At 38.3% G+C, this 22,300-nt stretch overlaps 1 protein-coding gene across 3 annotated transcripts in view; it reads left to right on the top strand.

Moving 5' to 3' along the window:
* SCAI (suppressor of cancer cell invasion) overlaps positions 1 to 22,300 on the top strand; it is a 186,685-nt gene that overhangs the window by 112,768 nt on the left and 51,617 nt on the right. For all 3 annotated transcript variants that reach the window (XM_032165116.2, XM_032165115.2, XM_032165114.2), the window contains 6 exons: positions 2,920 to 3,015; positions 4,167 to 4,253; positions 5,734 to 5,832; positions 12,476 to 12,572; positions 14,030 to 14,128; positions 14,280 to 14,432. In XM_032165116.2, the coding sequence (XP_032021007.1) occupies positions 2,920 to 3,015; positions 4,167 to 4,253; positions 5,734 to 5,832; positions 12,476 to 12,572; positions 14,030 to 14,128; positions 14,280 to 14,432 (631 nt within the window). The remainder of the gene's footprint in view (positions 1 to 2,919; positions 3,016 to 4,166; positions 4,254 to 5,733; positions 5,833 to 12,475; positions 12,573 to 14,029; positions 14,129 to 14,279; positions 14,433 to 22,300) is intronic.

Below are 22,300 nucleotides of genomic sequence, written 5' to 3'. Positions count from 1 at the left end.
CAAAAATTAGCCAGGCCTGGTGGCGTGTGCTTGCAGTCCCAGCTACTCAGAAGGCTGAGGCAGGAGAATCACTTGAACCCGGGAGGTGGAGGTTGCAGTGAGCCGGGATCGTGCCACTGCACTCCAGCCTGGCAACAGATAGAGACTCCGTCTCAAAAATATATATATATATATTCATTTTACTATTAAACATTTGAGTGTTTTCTCTGTTTTAAATATTTCTGTAGACATTTTAGTTATAGGGATCAATATAAATACAGCCTGTACTTCTTTTCTTAATTGAAAATAGTGCTAGTGGTGGTCATAGGGGTACTGATTGACACAGAGTTGAACTAGCACAACAAAAGTAGACAGATAAACTTAGAGAAAGGAGTAGGGGGCCCAGAAACAAAAACATGTATTTTACCTGGCAACCCTAAATAGAAGAGACTGGCTCTAAATTGATAATCTGTGAATCTGCTGATGGTACCTAGGGGTCATTGTACTGTTCTCTCTACTTTTGTATACGTTTGAAATTTTCCATCATAAAAAAATTAAAAGATATAACTTAAAAAATAGAAATACCTTTCACAAAAACAATGAAAATATGAGACCTTACATTAATATGAACCAGGAAATATAGGACCTTTATGGAAAGAGTTATAAATGTATTTAATGACAATGTACCATAAATGGAAATAAATGCTATTGACAAAATTAGAAAAATGCAAATTCCCCAAATTGATCTCTAGATTTATTCATTTACTACTAAATTCAATGAATTTATTCCTCCTTTATTTTTTAAAAAAGTAGCCCGGCATGGTGGCTTACCCCTGTAATCCCAGCACTTTGGAAGGCCGAGGCAGGCAGATCACGAGGTCAGGAGATTGAGACCACAGTGAAACCCTGCCTCTACTAAAAATACAAAAAATTAGCTGGGCGCAGTGGCAGGCGCCTGTAGCCCTAGCTACTTGGGAGGCTGAGTCAGGAGAATGGTGTGAACCCTGGAGGAGGAGCTTGCAGTGAGCCGAGATCGCGCCACTGCTCTCCAGCCTGGGCAGCAGAGCAAGACTCCGTCTCAAAAAAAAAAAAAAAAAGTGACTTCAATAGTACAAATCTTGTGAAATGTAGTTGACTCTTTATAATTTGATTCAAGTTAGCTGCATGTACCAATAGCCATACCTTAAATTCTTTGAAACACGTCTGTCTTCTAGACTTTATTAGAGATACCTTGAGTTTATCAGGTTTCTACAAGACAGCCAAATTCTTTTTTTTTTTTTTATTATACTTCAGGTTTTAGGGTACATGTGCACAATGTGCAGGTTTGTTACATATGTATACATGTGCCATGTTTTGCTGCACCCATTAACTCGTCATTTAGCATTAGGTATATCTCCTAATGCTGTCCCTCCCCCCTCCCCCCACCCCACAACAGTCCCCGGAGTGTGATGTTTCCCTTCCTGTGTCCATGAGTTCTCACTGTTCAGTTCCCACCTATGAGTGAGAACATGCGGTGTTTGGTTTTTTGTCCTTGCGATAGTTTACTGAGAATGATGATTTCCAGTTTCATCCATAAGACAGCCAAATTCTTAAATTCCTTTCCCGAATCTGTTTTGTCCCACTGAAAAAAGGTACTTGGGGCCAGCTTCTTCTATTCACAGACTTTAATGAAAAAGTTTTGCCCTTGAAGATGAGGCTGAATTTTAATAAGCATTTATGGATAGCATTTCTCAATTATATCTTTTACAGTTATGCATTAGTAATTGTTATATCTTTCAATCTTGTAAGTTCTTGAATTTGTGGATTTTCTCTTTTTCTTTTCAACTCCGCTTGCAGCTAATTCTTTTCTGAGTTCATCTTTTTCTCGTAGTATTTTAAGTGTAGCTAATAGCATCCAGGGCTAGCAACATACTGTTTCCCAACCTCTTTGTATAAATCAACAAGTTCATTAATCGTATTATCTGCTTTCTCATTTTCTCAGGCAAATGCAGTGTTACCATTGCATTATATAGGTCATCATTGTTTCCAGTCTTCGGTAACAGTTACTTGCTACTCAGTCGCAATTGCAGGTGTCACATATGTTACATGTTTGTTATGGCAATAACCTACTCCTGTTAACCAGTTTCTGAACTAGCTTTTCCTAAGTAAGGCTTCTGTAACAACCCTCCAATTGTAGTGCCTTCCTACAGTAGAGATGTATTTCTAGCTCCCATGCTAGCTACAAGTTGTCTGTGGTTTTGGGGCTCTGGTAAATGTGTCTTACTCAGTGTTCCAGGCTGAAGAACAGCCCTATCTTTGTCTTAGGTCAGAGGGAAAATTGAAAATGCTGAAACACTCAGTGCTCTTAATCTTCTCCTAAGATATGATATAAATAACTTACAATTATATTTCATTGGCCAAAGTAAGTTAATATGGCCAGGCCCAATGTTTGTATGGTAGGGAGTATTTGCCTCTCAAAGACTGTACTATAAGTCACCAGGTTCAAGGACAGGGATGTATATTTATCTCATAGGGAAAGGATAGAATAGTGTAGAACAGTAATACCATCTACATATCCATTTCTAGGTATATTTTCTAAAGCAGTGTTTTTCAAACATTCAGCTGAGTTCTTAGCTGAAGATAAACATTTGAAAGTTGTCAGTATATAAGTGAGTGTGAATAAGATCACCCAAGGAGAGGGAAGAGAGTACCAGAAACCTCATGGGAGAGGCATCTGCAAAGAACACTAAGAACAACCTGTCAGAAGTAGGGAGGGGAATAGGAAAAGAGCATGTCCTGGACCCTAGTTACAGAATTTTCTGCTCCAAAAAGTGTAACTTTTTTAAAAAAGAAAGCCTGAATGCAAGCATTTTTCATCTGTCTGGTTTGTACCATCACAAGACTTAATTTCCAAATAGTGTAAGAAGTTTAATATTAATATATACTCATTTACTATTACAGAGATTTGCCACAATATGGACAGAAGCAGTGGCAGTCCTATTTTGGAAGAACTTTTGATGTTTACACCAAACTCTGGAAGTTCCAGCAGCAGCATCGGTAAATGAATTTTATAGTTAAAGGAGAGTGAAGGCCTGTTTTGTATTAGTCACAGTTTTTATCTTCACTACTTCAGTGCTTTTTGTCTTGGTGCTTTTTCTTTTTTTCACCAACAAAGCAAAGGTAAATCTTGGTGCTTTTAAAATAACATATTTCATGTTATAACCCAAATGAAAACAAATTTCTTTCCTATTTATTTAAGATTTTAAAATGTATGGCCAGGCAGGGTGGCTCATGCCTGTAATCCCAGCACTTTGGGAGGCCAAGGTGAGAGGATTGCTTGAGCTCAGGAGTTTGAGATCAGGCTTGGCAGCATGGCTAAACCCTATCTCTACAAAATGCACAAAAATTGGCCAGGTGTGGTGCACAGCTGTAATCCCAGCTACTCAGGAGGCTGTGGCATGAGAATCGCTTGAACCCTGAAGGGGGAGTTTGCAGTGAGCTGAGATTGCATCACTGCTCTCCAGCTTGGGCAACAGAGAGAGACCCTGTCTCAAAAAAAATAAATAAATAAAATAAATAATAAAATAAGGCTGGGTGCAGTGGCTCCTGCCTGTAATCCCAGCACTTTAGGAGTCTGAGGTGGGTGGATAACTTGAGGTCAGGAGTTCAAGACCAGCCTGGCTAACATGGCGAAACTGTGTCTCTACTAAAAATATAAAAATTAGTCGGGCATGATGGTGCACACCTATAATCCCAGCTACTCAGGAGACTGAGGCAGCAGAATCGCTTGAACCCGAGAGGCGGAGGTTGCAGTGAGCCCAGATCATGCCACTGTACTCCAGCCTGGGCAACAGAGCCACACTATCAAAAAAAAAAAAAAAAAAAGAGTAATGTTCTTGTCTGATTTTTAAAGACAATATTATATGTGGAATGGTTCAGATCAGCTAGAGCATAGGTAGGATGATTTATGGTTTCATTCTAAAATACATGTTTATTGGCCAAAGTAGTTTCTTTTTGTATTTCAACTTATAAATAGACATTTAATAAATGCTTTTTAAATTTAATCTAATGACTACATTGAAATCTAATGAAAAATTCATTAGCTTTGCTGAATTGGGTGGTATTTTATCCTATTGAATTTACAGAGTTGATTAGTTTTGGAATTTATAGACTTTTATTTCTATTTTCTTGTATCCTATATAAAACAGACAAGTCTTGGATAATCGGTATGGCTTGAAGCGCTGGCAAATAGGAGAAATTGCTTCCAAGATTGGGCAACTATACTATCATTATTAGTAAGTAAATTACACATGGAAAGAGTAAAGTGTTTGATTAAAACACAGCATGCAGAAGTATACATACATAGTATACTCATTGCTAGGCATGAAAATCTTGAGTTACAAATGAAACCCTAGTAGTTCGGACCAGATTGATGAAGACAATGTCGTGCAATAACCTTCCATAGTCAAAGTACTATTTGTTTTAAACGCTTGCCTCCCAAACACTTCATTTGGTCAGACTCATTTCTAACTTAAAAATTTGATCTTGGTTTTAGATAAATGATTAATACTAAAGGATTTATTGTTCTTGCAGCTTCACTTGTCTTAATAATGTGTAGCATTATATTATAACTTGTATGTATGAATGAATGGTTTTCAGAAGGATACTTTGAAAAACTCATACTTGCAGGATATGTTTGAAAGATATTTTTTATTATATCCTTAGAGCACTAGCATCTATATAGTCCCATCCCTGAGTTCAGAAAACAAGAAGGGTCCTTTTAGGAATCTAAATCTCATCATCCTGAAGTGATAATCAGGTATACAATAAAAAAGCCTTGGACCATTTATAGTCTAAAAGGCAATAAAATGGCTGGGCATGGTGGCTTACGCCTGTAATCCTAGGACTTTGGGAGGCCAAGGCGGGTGGATCACCTGAGGTCAGGAGTTTGAGACCAGCCTAGTGAAACCCCGTCTCTACTAAAAAGACAAACAAATTAGCCAAGTGTGGTGGCAGGTGCCTGTAATCCCAGCTACTCGAGAGGCTGAGGCAGGAAAATTGCTTGAACCTGGGAGGCAGAGGTTGCAGTGAGCCGAGATCATGCCATTGGCACTCCAGCCTGGGCAACAAGAGTGAAACTCTGTCTCAAAAAATAAAAAATTAGAGAAAAAAAAAAAAAAGAAAAGGCAATAAAACTTCTTCCATTTCCTACATTTTGGCATACTGCTCCAAATTCCCACCATTAAAATCACTCTCTTGGGTAGAATATTTTCTTAAAAAGTCCCTTGTAAAACTAGAAATGTTTTCTCAGGTAGAAATATTTTCTTAAAAAGTCCCTTGTAAAACATAATTCATTAACATCCCTTGAAGATTCTTATGGATTAGTGCATTCCTCAGTTCTGTGAGGACAGAAATTAAAGAAATGGGCCAAAGGACTGTATGGATTTGAGGAAGTGGCCTAGTCCTGGGAGAGAAGGATTTCACTGGATGGAATGCTGTTTGGAGAGTCCCTTCAAAGAATGAGGATAATGTGTAATATGGGTTGGCATCAGAAAAGGCTTGGATGCAGCGAGGAGGTTTTTCAAAAAATTTCATTACTATTTTTTATACATTGTAAGGGTGATATGATTATTGTCTTGCTGGTTCAAATTTAGGACAGTCATTCCCACCCCCCACCCCGTGCCACAGAGGAATACAGCAGTATATAGAACAAATATTTACTGTGGTGAAGAGTCTCTGACACTGTCATATTTAAAAATATATTTTTTCTCATAGCTTACGCACATCTGAAACCAGCTATCTGAATGAGGCTTTTTCCTTCTATTCTGCAATCAGACAGAGATCATATTATTCTCAAGTCAATAAAGAGGACAGGTATGTATCTGCTATGTTTTTAGAAAGATGAAGATAAAACATTCAGTATTTAGTCTGCATAGAAATTGTGCGGAAAAGCATACATTTGTTTATAACTTGAACTCATTTACTAGGCTTTATTGAGTGCCTACTGTGTAGTAGACCTTCGAAAGCATAGAGGAGTATATGTTACCTAAGTAATAAATATCAAAGATGTTGTAACAGATGTCACAATGCCAAAGGAGTTTGGGTTATTGTTTTACAAGAGATTGGCTTCACACAGATTTAATAGAAAAGAAATGACTCCAAAACAAGGCTTAGCTAATAACATTTATTCTTTAGCCTGTGTAATCTTAATTCATATCTCTTCAAAAGCCTGGTGACAGCTGTCATGTAGGACCAGGGGATAGTCTGCTAATGCTGTTTGAATTTTCTGTTTTTGTTTTTTTTTTTTTTTTTTTGAGATAGAGTCTCGCTCTGTTGCCCAGGCTGGAGAGCAGTGGTGTGATCTCAACTCACTGCAACCTCCACCTCCACTTCCTGGGTTCAAGCAATTATCCTGCTTCAGCATTCCAAGTAGCTGAGATTACAGGCATGTGCCACCACCCCCGGCTAATTTTTTTTGTATTTTTTAGTAGAGATGGGGTTTCACCATGTTGGCCAGGCTGGTCTCGAACTCTTGACCTCAAGTGATCCACCCACCTTGGCCTCCCAAAGTGCTGGGATTACAGGCGTGAGCCACCACACCCAGCCTGGATTGTGATTTTATTACTTCCAGATGAGTATGGAATTGTGGAAGAAAGCAGAGATCTTCTGGAGAATCTTTCTTGCTAGTATTCTGGGAATTGTTGGATGAGAAAGTTCAGGCACAGAAGGTCTGAATATTCTCTCTACCCCAGCAACAGAACGCACAGTTTTTATATGGTGAAAAGATTATATTCTCTTAGCAATAGAAGAAAACAGTTTTGACATGTTTTTCTCGAGAACACTTTGTGGTTGACTGTTGTAAGCTTTCCAACTAAACAGTGACATTTTGGGGAAAGCCCCATTCTTGTAAATCTCCTTAATTTCCTTGCATGTCTTGTTCAGACTTGTCTAGGGGCGTTTGCATGGCACATGTAAGGGATGCAGATGTTGGAGTGTACATTTTTCATATCTTTTTGTCATCCCCTTACATCAGAAGTTCCATCAATTACTTTTCCCTTAGGTTGTCCTATAGTTTGCTTCACATATTTTCACTACAGATATATTTCCTCCAACCCTAATTTTTTAAAAAATTCTTGCTATACTATTTGTCTTAATTCTTGGCGAGATAAATTATATCTAAAAAATGTGAAAGAGCTGTGTAACATTTTATCGGCATTAAAAATACATAGAAGCAGAGAACTATTTTAAGTAATAGAAAAACACCTTGTATAATTTACTTTTCTGCATTTTCGAATTTGACAAAAGGGAAATTGGCTTTAATCTTAATACCCAACAGTTTGATTTATTGCCATAATTTTATGCCTTAATAACAGACATCAAATTTGAATTGTTTTCCTGTGCAGTTTCCTAGATCAGAGCATATTATTTAGAAGTAGGATTATTTGGACTCAGGATGCCAAAAACTCTTGCTTTGTGCCAGTAAATTAGAATCAAAGGACAATCTGGTATGCAAAACCTTGACCTTGGTGTGTGTGGTTAGGAGGGGCTTTGTTCAGTTTGTAGGTTGTTTCTTAGTTTACACAGGGTAAGAGTGCCAGTCAAGATTGCAATCAGCAACAGCTGCTAAAATCAAGAGCCAGGAGAGAAAACCAAGTAAGGAAGTATTCCACAATTTCACAGTTCATTTAAAAGGCAAAAATCTTCACTCCTCAAAAGGAACAAGTTCTCTCTGCACTGTCTCGACAGCTAAGGATTATGTCGAGACCAGGAGGAATAAGTAGTTTGTTCCAGCAATCTCAAGGTTAGTGTCTGTCACTAAGCATAGACCACTCCCAGAACATCTCATTCCATGGGTCCATCCTACTTAGGAGAGGAGATATTACATACAGCCACTCCTCCTAGGAGCTGCATACTCCAATTCTGTTGCAATTGGCCAAAGCTGAACCTGGTTGGATATGGAGAAGGTGAAGATTCTGAATACCCAGGAGGTTGTGGGGAGATGTTACAGTGAGCCACCTGGAAGAACAGAGTTTCCTAGGCAAATGTGTAGTTAAAGAGTCAGTGTCTTGTAAGTAGGAAGCCTAGCAGGTTGGACAAGGCTGGAATTCTGGAGTCCAGAAGTTGTTAAGAGCTTTAAAAAAATGGCCGGGTACAGTGGCTTACACCTATAATCCCAGCACTTTGGGAGGCCAAGGCAGGCAGATCATGAAGTCAGGAGATTGAGACCATCCTGGCTAACATGGTAAAACCCCATCTCTACTAAAAATACAAAAAATTAGCTGGGCGTGGTGGCACGCGCCTGTAGTCCGAGCTCGGGAGGCTGAGACAGGAGAATCGCTTGAACCGGGGAGGCGGAGGTTGCAGTGAGCCGAGATCGCGCTACTGTACTCCAGCCTGAGTGACAGAGTGAGACTCCATCTCAAAAAAAAAAAAACTTCATAAAAAGCCTTCAGTTTTACATTCATATTTCCCACTGGACGAAACTTAATACTGTCACCACTTACGTTGACATTGACAACATGTCAACATGTCATTTATTGTTCAGAAGAAACATAGGGTAAGTAAAGTTTGCTTGGTATTATTTTAAGAAACATAATTTTAAAGAACATAAGGAGAATGTGTAACTTCAGAAGAGGTAGAGGGTGAAAGTGAATAATAAAATTATGATTATTACAGTAGAAGGCAGGAAAGGAAAATAAACTCCAGTTATGTTGATGTCAACATAAGTGGCAACAGTATTAAGTTTTTTTCAGTGGGAAATATGAATGTAAAATTGAAGGCTTTGGCACTTTGTAATGGTGCTGATGATAAAGAGGGCTTGATGTGGACCCTTCCAGTGAGTCACACTGTTTTTTCTGCAGTTTGATATGGAGTCAGTTGGTAGGCTAGGGGTTGTGGTTCAGGTTATCGGGCTTGATTGAGGTGGCCTCTCATGTATGAGTGGACAGCGCTGACGCATTTCATCTGTGCTTTGCTGCAGTTCATCACAGTGGCTTCCAAAATAGAAAGCACCCACCCACTTCTGTATGCTTATTGAATATAAGGATCAGCTAACTATGGCCTGTTTGCGTGCCAGATTAGGCCCATGGCCTGTTTTTGTGCTGTGTGGCAGTTTAGATTTTTTTTTCTTTCTTTTTTTTTTTTTTTTTTTTACATTTTCAAAGGGTTGTAAAAAGGGAAAAGATGAATATGCTACAGGCACCAAATGTGGCCTGCAAAGCTTAAAATATTTACCATCTGGCCCTTTGTAGAAAGTTTGCTGGTTGTATAATCCGTGATATAGATTCATAGAACCTATTTTTTTAATCAAAAAAGTAACAGAATTAAGTCATTCATATTTCAAGTTTGAATTGACATCATCCTTCTACTAATTTTCTTTGTTTTGAATTCCACTTTCGACAATATGATAGGCTAGATAGCCTGAAATACTAAACACCTAGAAATGCTGGATAAAATAGGACAATCATCCTTTTAAATGGAAAACTTGGTTGTCAAGAAAGTAAGGAAGTCCCTAGTTCATTTTCCCATTGCTGTGGTGACCTTGGAGGGTGGGGCGATTGGTTTGGGTGACATAAAAGAGCAAGGAAGAAGAAAATTGAAACTAGAAGGGGAAGGTATGATGTATAAGAAGGATTGGTAAGAAAAAAATACCCCTTGTATTCTAAAACATAGATTTGATGGGGCAGTAATCATCATAACAATGGCTGATTGACATTATTAAAATAAAATGGAGCCAAATCTAGATAACAATAATATGAAAGAAGAAAGGGGATAAAGAATTAAACCATTCTAATGTCCATTTATTGTTCAGAAGAAACATAAAGTTTACTTGTTAATATTTTAAGAAAACTATAATTAGAATGTGTAACTTCAGAAGAGGTAGAGGAGGAAAGTGAGTAACAAAATGATAATCATTACAATGAAAGGCAGGAAGGGAAAATAAATGCCAAAAAGTATAAGTAGCACAAAATAATAAAATAGAAACAAATCCAAATCATGGTAAGTAAAAGTGATCTAAACTTCCCTGTTAAAAGACAAAGATTATCAGTATGCCTCTTAGAAAAACCCAATAATATACTGTTTTTAAGAGACTCTTCAAGGCCAAGAACGGTGGCTCACACCTGTTATCCCAACACTTTGGGTAGCTAAGATGGGAAGATCACTTGAGGCCAGGAGTTCAAGACCAGCCTGGGAAACATAGCAAGACCTGGTTTCTACAAAAAATAAAAATAAAAATAAAAAAATTACCCAGGCGTGGTGGCACATGCCTGCAATCCTAGTTACACAGGAAGCTGAGGTGAGAGGATTGCTTGAGCCCAGGAGTTTGAGGCTGCAGTGATTTATGATGGTGCCACTGCACTTCAGCCTGGGAAATAGGGCAAGACTGTCTCTTTTAAATAAATAAGTAAATCCTTCAAAGATTTAAGGTAGACAGAGAAAGATAATGAGACAGCTACTAAGGGGAAGAAATGTGTACGTGTATACGCACTTCTTATGTGTATACTGTGTGTATATTTAAAGGTAGAAAGTATTATTGAGAATAGAGGCTTACTCTAATGATGAAAGGAATGATTCAGGAAAATATAAAAATCATAAACTTATGTATACCTAATAACGTAGCATTATAATAAAGCAAAGTGTTTTTTTAAAGTGGGGAAATTAATGATCTGATGTACATGGGAATTTTTGATATATGATATTTAATAATTTATATATCAAGAAGACAAGGAATTATAAGATCTGAGTAACAATTAAATTTGTTCCAGTATACCTAAAATTGTGTGCAACAGTATATATATGTTACTTTCAAACTTATATGAAAATTTGTGAAATTAACTGATACTTGCCACAACACAAGTTTAATACAAGGTTCAATAAAGTGTGTGTTGGCCGGGCGTGGTGGCTCACGCTTGTAATCCCAGCACTTTGGGAGGCCGAGGTGGGCGGATCACTAGGTCAGGAGATCGAGACCACGGTGAAACCCCATCTCTACTAAAAATACAAAAAATTAGCCGGGCGTGGTGGCAGGAGGCGGAGCTTGCAGTAAGCTGAAATTGCGCCACTGCACTCCAGCCTGGGTGACAGAGCGAGACTCCGTCTCAAAAAAATAAATAAATAAATAAAATAAAGTGTGTGTTGTTTAACCATGGTATGATTTCATGAAAAACAAAAATAAAACATAATTTAAAAAAAATCAGTAACTGCATGTGCAGCCCAGCTCCTCAGAATGCTGAGGTAAGAGGATTCCTCGAACCCAGGAGTTCAAGTCCAGTCCGGGCAATATAGCAAGACTGCATCTCTTAAACAAAAAAAATCAGTAAGTTTGTCAATCAGTAGACACATTTCTAAGTAACTCATGGGTCGAAAGAATTTTTTTTAAATTTTATTATGGAAAATACTGAACATACACAAAAAAATACACTCTTGTAAGGCTATTATTTGTGATGTAGGATATGGAAAGCAGGAGGAAATGTCAGGTTTGAATTGATAATTGGTATGTGTAAAGTGTTATGTGTGAACAGATAAAATATATTGCAAGGGGCTTTTGATAAGTTAAAGGATGCATATTGTTACTCCTCGCAATCACTTAAAGAACAATAACAAAGAAGTAGTATAACTAGGAAGCCAATAGATGATATAAAATGGAACACTAAAAAATATTTGATTAACCAAAGAGAAAGCACAACAGGAACAATAGAGGAACACAGCAAGAGAATGAGCAAATAGGAAACAAATAGCAAGGTGGTAGATATAAACCTAGCCAAAGCAATAATGACATTAAATGTAATCGGTCTAAATACATCAAGTAAAAGGCACAGATATAGTTAAAGTGGACAGAAAATCAGGACCTAAGTATATACTGCCCACAAAACATGTGAATTTGAATTAAAAGCCACAGATAATTGAAAGAAGGATGAAAAAAGATATACAAACAATAAGCATGAAAAAGCTGACTTGATTATACTAACAGCAGAAAAATGAGATTTTAAGATAATGTTCTTCCTGGAATCCTTTTCACCTCATATTTTCCTGCCTGTAGTCTTCCACGCTTCCTTGTATTCTTAACTTAAACATTTACTACTTTCTTTAGGAAGCCTTTTCTTACCGAAGATCTAGTCCTGTGGGCACAAATAGCATTCTTTGTTTCTCCTATCATTATATTATTCCATTGTGTTTTAAGCATTTATCTCTCTCCTGTATATTTTAAGTTCTTTTCTGTCTGTAAGATCTTTGAAGAAGGAAATATCTCTAGTTTTTTACAATTGTACTTTTAGCAATTAACATAGTATCTGATGCACCTAGGTTCTCAATAAATACTTGTTGAATGAATGAATATATGAATAAACAGCTTAATAAATCAGTAAGAAATATGTTAGAAAGACTATATGGTTATATGTAGAAATGTTTATAATTGTGCAAAAAAGGATGGAAAGTTTTAAAAGCTGTCAGAAAATTAAAAAAATCAAAAAGCATTCTTTTTTAATCTAATGAGTAATTTTTCATTTATCTTCCATAGACCTGAATTGGTAGTTAAGAAGTTACGATATTATGCAAGATTTATAGTAGTTTGTCTTCTTCTCAACAAAATGGATGTTGTAAAGGATCTGGTAAAGGTAAATGCACTTTAAAATAGTTCAAATTCTAATCTCTAGTTGTATATGGATGATCTTATTTTTTAAAAACAGATTTTAGGTTAAAATAATTTTGATATATCAAAATAATTACAATATTCAAAGTATAGTAACTTCTGACAAGGGTAATGATAAAAAAAATTCTCCAACTCTGTTCATGTTACAAATACACTAATCTGAGATAATTATCTTGATTCCTTGCTTTTGTCCTTTCTGCATGTTTTACATTTCAAAGCCCATCAATTGATGGCTGGGAATGCAAACGAACAAAAATTCTTAGTTTAAGAGAAAATAATTGAAATGTTATGTCAAGAAAAAGTACATAATGCTTTACAAAGGCATTGCGAATGATTTTCGTTTTCCCACCACTTTAGAGTGTCTGCATTAAGTCTCTCCTTCATTAACTCAGGTGATTAAGAGTTAAGTGTCTTCAGACCCTCTTAATACCTGTAATCATTGCATATTAAATTCTGGTTGCACTCTGTACTCAATAGTTTCATAATTTTGTATCAAGTATAACATGCCGTTGTTTTTTTGGGTTTTGTGGGTTTTTTTTTTTTCTTTTTTTTTTTTTGAGTCAAGGTCTTGCTCTGTCACCCAGCTGGAGTGCAGTGGCATGATCTTGTCTCACTGCAACCTCTGCCTCCCAGGCTCAAGCAATCCTCCCACCTTAGCCTCCTGAGTAGCTGGAATCATAGGCTCTAACAACCACTCCTAGCTAATTTTTGTGTTTTTTGTAGAGACAGGGTTTCACCATGTTGCCCAGGCTGGTCTCAAACTCATGAGTTCAAGCAATCCGCCAGCCTCGGCCTCCCGAAGTGCTGGGATTACAGGCGTGAGCCACCGTGCCCAGCTCAACATGCCAGTTTTGACAAGGCCACCAGAAGTAGCTCTCTGTACTCCTTTTCTACCTTCCTTTATACCCAGTTACCATTAAAAATATTTCCAAAAACCATATAATATAAATCCAAATAAAGTCAGGAAGTATTTTTAGAAATATATAATTTTTTGTAGTGGTAGGGTCTCACTATGTTGCCTAGGCTGGTCTTGAAATCTTGGCCTCAAATGATCCACCTCGACCTCCCAAAAGGGCTGGGATTACAGGTGTGAGATTCTGCATCTAGCCTCATTTTTTTTAATGTTAAAATTTTTGAATTTCTCTTTTCTGATTTTTTCATTAATGAATTCATTGCTGATGTAGTACTGATAGGAAATAGATCTCTGTGAAGACTTTATTTGATGGGTATTATTCTGAAGTTTGTGACTTTTGAAGAAAATTTATTTAGTTTTCATCTTTGTTTTTGGTTATAATCAGGACTGTGTATTGCTAATAATCAAATTTTGTAAGTATGTCGGTTTCTGTCAGAAATATGGTTCTATATGGCTGTGTGTTTTTATGGGTTTTTTAATAACCTTTTTGGTGATGTTTTTAAAATCAGGAATTGTCAGATGAAATTGAAGATTATACTCACCGATTTAATACTGAAGATCAAGTGGAATGGAACTTGGTGCTTCAAGAAGTAGCAGCTTTCATTGAGGTCAGTTTTTGATAAGAAAAATCATAATTATTGATAAATGACCATGTAGTTTATGTTTTTATTGCGTCTATATGTCAAGAAGAAGGAATAACTTACTCTATTGATATTTAGTCTTGGCCATTCGTTAAGTTCTTACTGCTTTTTTCTTTAGGCGGATCCTGTAATGGTATTAAATGATGATAATACCATTGTTATCACATCAAATCGCCTTGCTGAAACAGGAGCTCCATTGCTGGAACAGGGCATGATTGTGGGACAGTTGTCTCTGGCTGATGCACTCATTATTGGTAATTGTAATAATCAGGTAAAGAATTGTGAAGGAATTATGCTTAAAATTCACTGTGAAAAATAGTGCTGTTGATGATCACAGAATTGTTTTCTTATAAATATCCTAACACCCTCTTGTGAGGAAATTGCTGATTAAATTATGCTGTGTGCAGATATGGAATATATTACAGATATTTAAATAGCTTAGAAAGAATTTTTAATAACACAGGAGATACTCATGATACAGTAAATGAAAATAAACTTGCTATGGAGCCAGGAAGCAGAATTATTTCATATATGTTAGAATGTCTATATGTATGCACATAGGAAAAAGACTAGGAAGAAATTTTACAAATATCTAAGTTTTATCTCCGAATAACCAAATTATAGGGGATTTTTATTTTATTTTTTACAACATTCTAAAGTGTCCAAAATTTCTGGCCTGGCACAGTGGCTCACACCTGGAATCTCAGCACTTTGGGAAGCCCAGGTGGTTAGATCACTTGAGGTCAGGAGTTCAAGACCAGCCTGGCCAACATGGCGAAGCCTCATCTGTACTACAAAATGCAAAAATTAGCCAGCCATGGTGGCATGCGCCGGTAATCCCAGCTACTCGGGGGCTGAGGCAAGAGAATCACTTGAACCTAGGAGGCGGAGGTTGGAGTGAGCCAAGATCACGCCACTGTACTCCAGCCTGGGTGACAGAGCAAGACTGTGTCTCAAAAATTAATAATAATAATAAAGTTTCTAAAATGAGTATGTACTACTTTCCAATCGAGCAAAAAGGAGTGAGGAGTTGGTGTTTTTTGTTTTTTGTGGGGTTTTTTTGAGATGGAGTCTTGCTTTGTCACCCAGGTGGGAGTGCAGTGGCAAGATTTTGGCTCACTGCAACCTCCATTTCCCAGGTTCAAGCGATTCTCCTGCCTCAGCCTCCCAAGTAGCTGGGATTACAGGCACATACCACCACACCTGGCTAATTTTTGTGTGGTTAGTAGAGACAGGGTATCATCATGTTGGCCAGGCTGGTCTTGAACTCCTGACCTCAAGTGATCCTCCTGCCTCAGCCTCCCAAAGTGTTGGGATTACAGGTGTGAGTCACCGCATTTGGCCAGGAGTTGTTTTTGCGTAAATTTGTCAAAAGTGAATTTCAAATGTTTTTTCATGACAGAGTAGCTCCATGATGATGAGATTTAATGTACTAGAAATGAAATTTACTGGAAATTACACCAGTGAATACATTTTTCTAGATGTGTTTTTTATACAAGTTTAATTTTGGATCCTATCCTAGCATCTATCAATCACTTTTGTTATTGTTAAATTTTTCTGGTATTTCTCCATTTTTGGCTTTTATGACCATTATTTTGCAAATGTCTACAACATTTTTGAAATTATAGTATGAATATACTAAATGGAAAAATTTTGAAACATTTATGGTTTGTACAGTTATACTATCTTAAGGCTCGGTATTTTTCTTACTTTTTTTTAATTCAAAGAAAATTTTTCTAATCAGAAAAATATAAATTAAAACCAAATGAGATATCACCGACCCAGATGACTAAAAACAAAAGAGACCAAGAAACTGATAATAGCATATCCTGGCAACTAGTACAAGAACTGAATATTTCATACTATGTAGAAATAGAAATTGATAGATTCACTTTAGAAAAGTGGCAGGCATTATCTAGTACAGCTCCATATGTGCACACTCTATGACCAAGCATTTCCAATATTTTCTTACTGATCTATAAGAGTTCCGAATATATTCTACATGAAAGTCCTTCGTCAGATTTTTGTATTGAACTATCTTCACCTACTCTTGTCTTGCCTTTTACTCTCTCCTGATATCTCCTGTCTCTTTCTCTCCTTTTTTTAAACATCTGTTAAAATATTTATTAGTATCTACTCAATGCCAGACACCCTTGTTTGAAATTCCGGTGAACAGAAGTCCTTAATTTTAATGTAGTCTAATTTATAATTTTTTTCCTTTCTGGTATGAGCTTTTTTGTGTCCTATTTTGAGAAATCATTGCTTACCTTACCTTTCATATTTAGATCAATGATCTCTTTGAGATTTATTTTAGTGTGAAGTATGGGTCAGATTTTCCTTGTGGATTTCCGGTAGACCTAGAACCATTTACTAAAAAGACCATCTTTTCCCTGCCACACTGCAGTGTCACTTTTATCATAAATCTGATGTTCAAATATATTTGAGTCTGATTCTGTTCCTTTGGTCTGTATGTCTATTATGCTGATACTTCTGACTTCTTTATTATGGCATTTTAATAGGCCTCGATATATTGTAGTAAATGAAATATTGATTTTTTCTAATTTTTTCTCTGTCATTGATTCTGATTCTTATTTTTATTTCCTTCTTCCTATTTTGAATTTAATTTGCTTAGATAACTGACTCTATTTATTTATTTATTTATTTATTTATTGAGACAGAGTCTTGCTCTGTCTCCTAGGCTGGAGTGCAGTGGTGCAATCTCAGCTCACTGCAACTTCTGCCTCCTGAGTTCAAGCGATTCTCCTGCCTCAGCCTTCCTAGTAGATGGGACTACAGGTGCATGCCACCATGCCCGGCTAATTTTTTGTATTTTTAGTAGAGACAGGGTTTCACCGTGTTAACCAGAATGGTCTTGATCTCCTGACCTTGTGATCCGCCCACCTCGGCCTCCCAAAGTGCTGGGATTACAGGCGTGCCACCTCACCTGGCCAACTGACTTTATTTTTATTTTTGAGACAGAGTCTCACTCTGTCCCTCAGGCTGGAGTGCAGTGGTGTGATCTTGACTCGCCGCCACCTCTTGCTCCTGGGTTCTAGTGATTTTCCTGCTTCAGCGTCCCGAGTAGCTGGGATTACAGGCATGTGCCACCACAGTGGCCCAGCTAATTTTTGTATTGTTAGTAGAGACAGGGTTTCTCCATGTTGGCCAGGCTGGTCTCAAACTCCTAGCCTCAGGTGATCTGCCCCCTGCTTGGCCTCCCAAAGTGTTGGGATTACAGGTGTGAGCCACTACGCCCTTTTTCCTCTTCTAATATAAAAATCCCTGGGCTGGACGTGGTGACTCATGCCTTTGGGCATGGTGGCTCATGTACTTTGGGAGGCAAAGTGGGATGGATCGCCTGAGGGTCAGGAGTTCTAGACCAGCCTGGCCAACATGGCAAAATCTGATCTCTACTAAAAATACAAAAATTAGTTGGGCATGGTGGCATGTGCCTATAATTCCAGCTACTTGGAAGGCTGAGGCAGGAGAATTGCTTGGACCCAGGAGGCGGAGGTTGCAGTGAGCCGAGATTGTGCCACTGCACTGCAGCCTGGGCAACAGAAGAAGACTCTATCTCTAAATAAATAAATAAAATAAAAATCCAAAGTTGTAAAATTCTCTTTAAGCATTACTTGAATTTTATTCTACATATTTTGATATTTTGTATTTTTTCCAATCCTGCTCCTTCTATAATATTTTATATTTTTTATTTTCTTTCAGTTGAATGTATTTTCTAATTTCTTTTTTAACTCTTACCAACAGTATATTGCACATCTCCAACTTGAGTTTGATAATTATTGTTTTCAGCATTTTGAAGATTTAATTTCATTATCTTCTCTCATTTCTGTTGAGAAATTGTCTGTTAGATTTATTGGTCATATATTATATCCATTTAAGGAAATGTTTCTTTCCTCTGTGTGTTTTTAAGATTTTCTCACTTTCTTTGATTCTTTGCAGTTGTACTATGTTATATTCAGGTGCAGTTTTCTTTATTTATCCTGCTTGAGGTTCACAGAGTTTCTTGAATCTGTGGGCTTATGTCTTTCATCTATTTTGAAATATGGTTATTATGTCTCTGAATATTGTTTCTCTTCTATTCTTTTTCTCCTCCACTTCTAGGACTCAGTTACATGTTTGTAGACCCTTTCACAGTGCCACATGTGTCTGTTATATTCTTTTATGTGTTTTTCATCATTTTTTCCTCTCTAGGTTTTAGTTAGGCTGTTTTCTGTTGACTTCTTTTCTGTTGACTTCTTTTCCATTTCACTAACCTTGTCTTCTGATGTGTTTAATCTGCTATTTAACCTTTTATTAAGTTTCATATTTCACATATTGTCTTTCTTAGCTCTGGATTTTTCCATTTGATTGTCGTTTTATAGAGTAAATTTTTTTTTCCTAGCCTAGGCAGCATGATGAAACCCCATTTCTATAAAAAATACAAATATCAGGCCAGGCAGTGGCTCATGCCTGTAATCCCATTACTTTGGGAGGCCTAGGTGGGTGGATCACTTGAGGTTAGGAGTTCGAGACCAGCCTGACCAACATGGTGAAACCCTGTCTCTACTAAAAATAAGCCAGGCATGGTAGCTCATGCTTGTGATCCCAGCTACTTGGGAGACTGAGGCAGGAGGATCACTTGAACTCTGGAGGCAGAGGTTGCAGTGAGACAAATTCGTGCCACTGCACTCCAGCCTGGGTGACAGAGTGAGACTCTGTCTCAAAAAGAAAAAACTAAAGGCCCAGGCGTGGTGGCTCACGCCTGTAATCCCAGAACTTTGGGAGGCCGAGGTGGGTGGATCACAAGGTCAGGAGATCGAGAGCATCTTGGCTAGCACGGTGAAACCCCGTCTCTACTAAAAATACAAAAAATTAGCTGGGCATGGTGGCAGGCACCTGTAGTCCCAGCTACTCGGGAGGCTGAGGCGGGAGAATTGCATGAACCTGGGAGGCGGAGCTTGCAGTGAGCCAAGATCGCGCCACTGCACTCCAGCCTGGGCGACAGAGCGAGACTCTGTCTCAAAAAAAAAAAAAAAAAGAAAAAAACTAAAAAACAACCTTAGCTAGGTGTTGGGCATGTGCCTCTAGTCCCAGCTACTTGGGAGACTGAGGTGGAAGAATCACTTGAGCCTGGGAGGTCAAGGCTGCAGTGAGCCATGATTGTGCCACACACTTCAGCCTGGGTGACAGAAGCAGACCCTGTCTTTAAAAAAATATATATATATTTTTTCTTTTTAGAGACAGTATCTGGCTCTGTCATGCAGGTGGGAGTGCAGTGGCACAGTCATGGCTCACTGAAGCCTTGAACTCCCAGGCTGAAGTGATCTTCCTGCCTCAGCCTTCCAAAAATGTTTATGTTTTATAGAGATGGGGTGTTGGTGTGTTGCCAAGGCTGGTCTCAAACTCCTGGCCTCAAGCAGTCCTCCTGCCCTGGCCTCCCAAATGTTGGGATTATAGGCATGAACCACTGCACCTGGCCCTTTTTTATTTTTTAGTAGATTTTAATTCTCTGGCAGAATTCCCTATTTCTTCATTTGTGTTCTACCATGTCTATTTTGTTGATCACACTTAGTAGTTATTTTAAAGTCCTTTTCTGCTAACTACACTCTCTAGTTATACTAACTACAAGTGTGTTGGTCTGTTCTATTGCTTGTTTCTCACTTTTAAAATTATCATATTATCTTAATATATATAATTATCATATATCTGATAATTTGCTTGCATTCTAACTTATAATTAAATTCCCCGGTATTATCTTTCTTTTCTTTTTTTTTTTTTTTTTGAGACAGGGTCTTGCTCTGTTGCCCAGGCTGGGATACAGTGGCATGATCTTGGCTCACTGCAACTTCTGCCTCCGTGGTTCAATTGATTCTCCCACCACAAACTCCCCAGTAGCCGGGACTACAGGCGCACCCTACGAGCCCAGCTAATTTTTGTATTTGTTAGTAGAGATGGGATTTCACCATGTTGGCCAGGCTGGTCTCAAACTCCTGACCTCAGGTGATTCACCCGCCTCAGTCTCCCAAAGTTCTGGGATTACAGGCGCGAGCCAGCACACCTGTCCTCAGTTTTTACATTTCATTTATTGTATTTTTCATTTTTTAAAGTATAGGCCGGGTGCAGTGGTTCACACCTGTAATCCCAGCACTTTGGGAGGCCGAGGTGGGCGGATCACGAGGTGAGGAGTTCAAGACCAGCCTGACCAATATGGTGAAACCCCATCTCTACTAAAAATACAAAAGTTAGCCAGGCGTGGTGGCACGCGCCTGTAGTCCCAGCTACTCAGGAGGCTGAGGCAGGAGAATCGCTTGAACCCGGGAGGCAGAGGTTGCAATAAGCCGAGATCACGCCACTGCACTCCAGCCTGGGCGACAGAGCGAGACTCCGTCTCAAATAAATGAATGAATGAATGAATGTATTGGGTTATTTTCTACATATTCCTTTGATTGGCTTAGTCATGATTTTAATTACTTCTTCTATTTAAGCATATGAAACTAACTTTTTTATTTTTTTGAGAGACCGGGGATGGGGGTCACATCTCACTATGTTGCCCCTTCTTTAATCCCCACCTCTTGGCTGGTCGCAAGCTCCTGGCCTCAAATGATCCTCCCACCTCGGCCTTCCAAAGTGCTGGGATTACAGGTGTGAGCTGCCACACCTAGACTTTTGCATGTTATGTATGATGTTTGTATCATCCTGTTTCTGTTTACTGAATCAGGCATGCCTTTTTTCTTCATGTGTTTTATAATTTTTGTTTGTGAGTCTTCTTTGATGTAATTCTATCAGCTAGAATTCTGTAAGACCTGAATTGAGGATGCCTTCTTCCAGTGAAGATCTGCATTGCTTTTTCCCTCAAAACTTGGGGGCACTATCAGTTTTTGTTCTCTTTAAGTGAAAAACCTTATAGATTTTTCAGCCATGCAGATAATGTTAATTCAGATTCTCAAACCACATGAGAATCAGCATATGGCCATGAATTCTTGGGGGAGACTTTTCTTGATCTCTTCTCAGAACAAAGGCTAAGGTAGAGTTTCCTTCATGTTTATGTCTCTGGAGCAGATTTGTTTCTAGTGTTCTCCTCTGAGGCCATATCTTTTTGTGCATCCAGTTTTATTTGGGCATAGGTGTATGTGTGTGAGTGGCCATCTTCCAACCAGCCAACCAATTCTTAGCCAGGAGCCCCATGCTACCCTTACTATAGGAAAACAAGGCATTAGTGCCCACTTATCTCCTTAAACCTCTCCCCCTTCTTTAATCCTCGTCTCTTGGCTGGGTACGGTGGCTCATGCCTGTGATCCCAGCACTTTGGGAGGCCGAGGCTGGTGGGTCATCTGAGGTCAGGAGTTCGAGACCAGCCTGATCAACATGGTGAAACCCCATCTCTACTAAAAATACAAAATTAGCCGGGTGTGGTGGCACATGCCTGTAATCCCAGCTACTTAGGATGCTGAGGCAAAAGAATAACTTGAACCTGGGAGGCGGAGGTTGCAGTGAGCTGAGATTGTGCCATTGCACTTCAGCCTGAGCGACAGAGCGAAACTCACATACACACACACACACACACAACATACACATATATGTATATTAAATGAGTTAAATGTTTGAAAGTGTAGATAGTAATCTTCATAAACTTCTCATCTTAACTAAATAATTCCTCTTTTTTTATTTGATAGAACATGTACTTTAAAAAATTCTCGTCTGTTTTATTATCATGTGTGTTCCTGAAGTTCTATATATGTATTACTGAAATTGGGAAAGGATACAGACTTAAATATTGTGTAGTGCCAAAATGTATGGAAGAAATTACTGTAAAATATGGATCATAGGCTGAGCGCGGTGGCTCATGCCTGTGATCCCAGCACTTTGGGAGGCTGAGGCAGGAGGATCATCTGAGGTCGAGAGTTCAAGAACAGCCTGACCAACATGGAGAAACCCCATCTCTACTAAAAATACAAAATTAGCTGGATGTGGTGGCGCATGCCCATAATCCCAGCTACTCTGGAGGCTGAGGCAGGAGAATCGTTTGAACCTGGGAGGAGGGGGTTGCGGTGGGCCGAGGTCACGCCATTGCACTCCAGCCTGGGTGACAATAATCAAACTCCGTCTCAAAAAAAAAAAAAAAAAATATATATATATATATAT

Source organism: Hylobates moloch, unplaced genomic scaffold (assembly GCF_009828535.3).
Source record: "Hylobates moloch isolate HMO894 unplaced genomic scaffold, HMol_V3 SCAFFOLD_10, whole genome shotgun sequence".
NCBI lineage: Eukaryota > Metazoa > Chordata > Mammalia > Primates > Hylobatidae > Hylobates > Hylobates moloch.
Note: the sequence above shows the minus strand (reverse complement) of the source record. Positions and strands in the feature narration are given on the sequence as shown.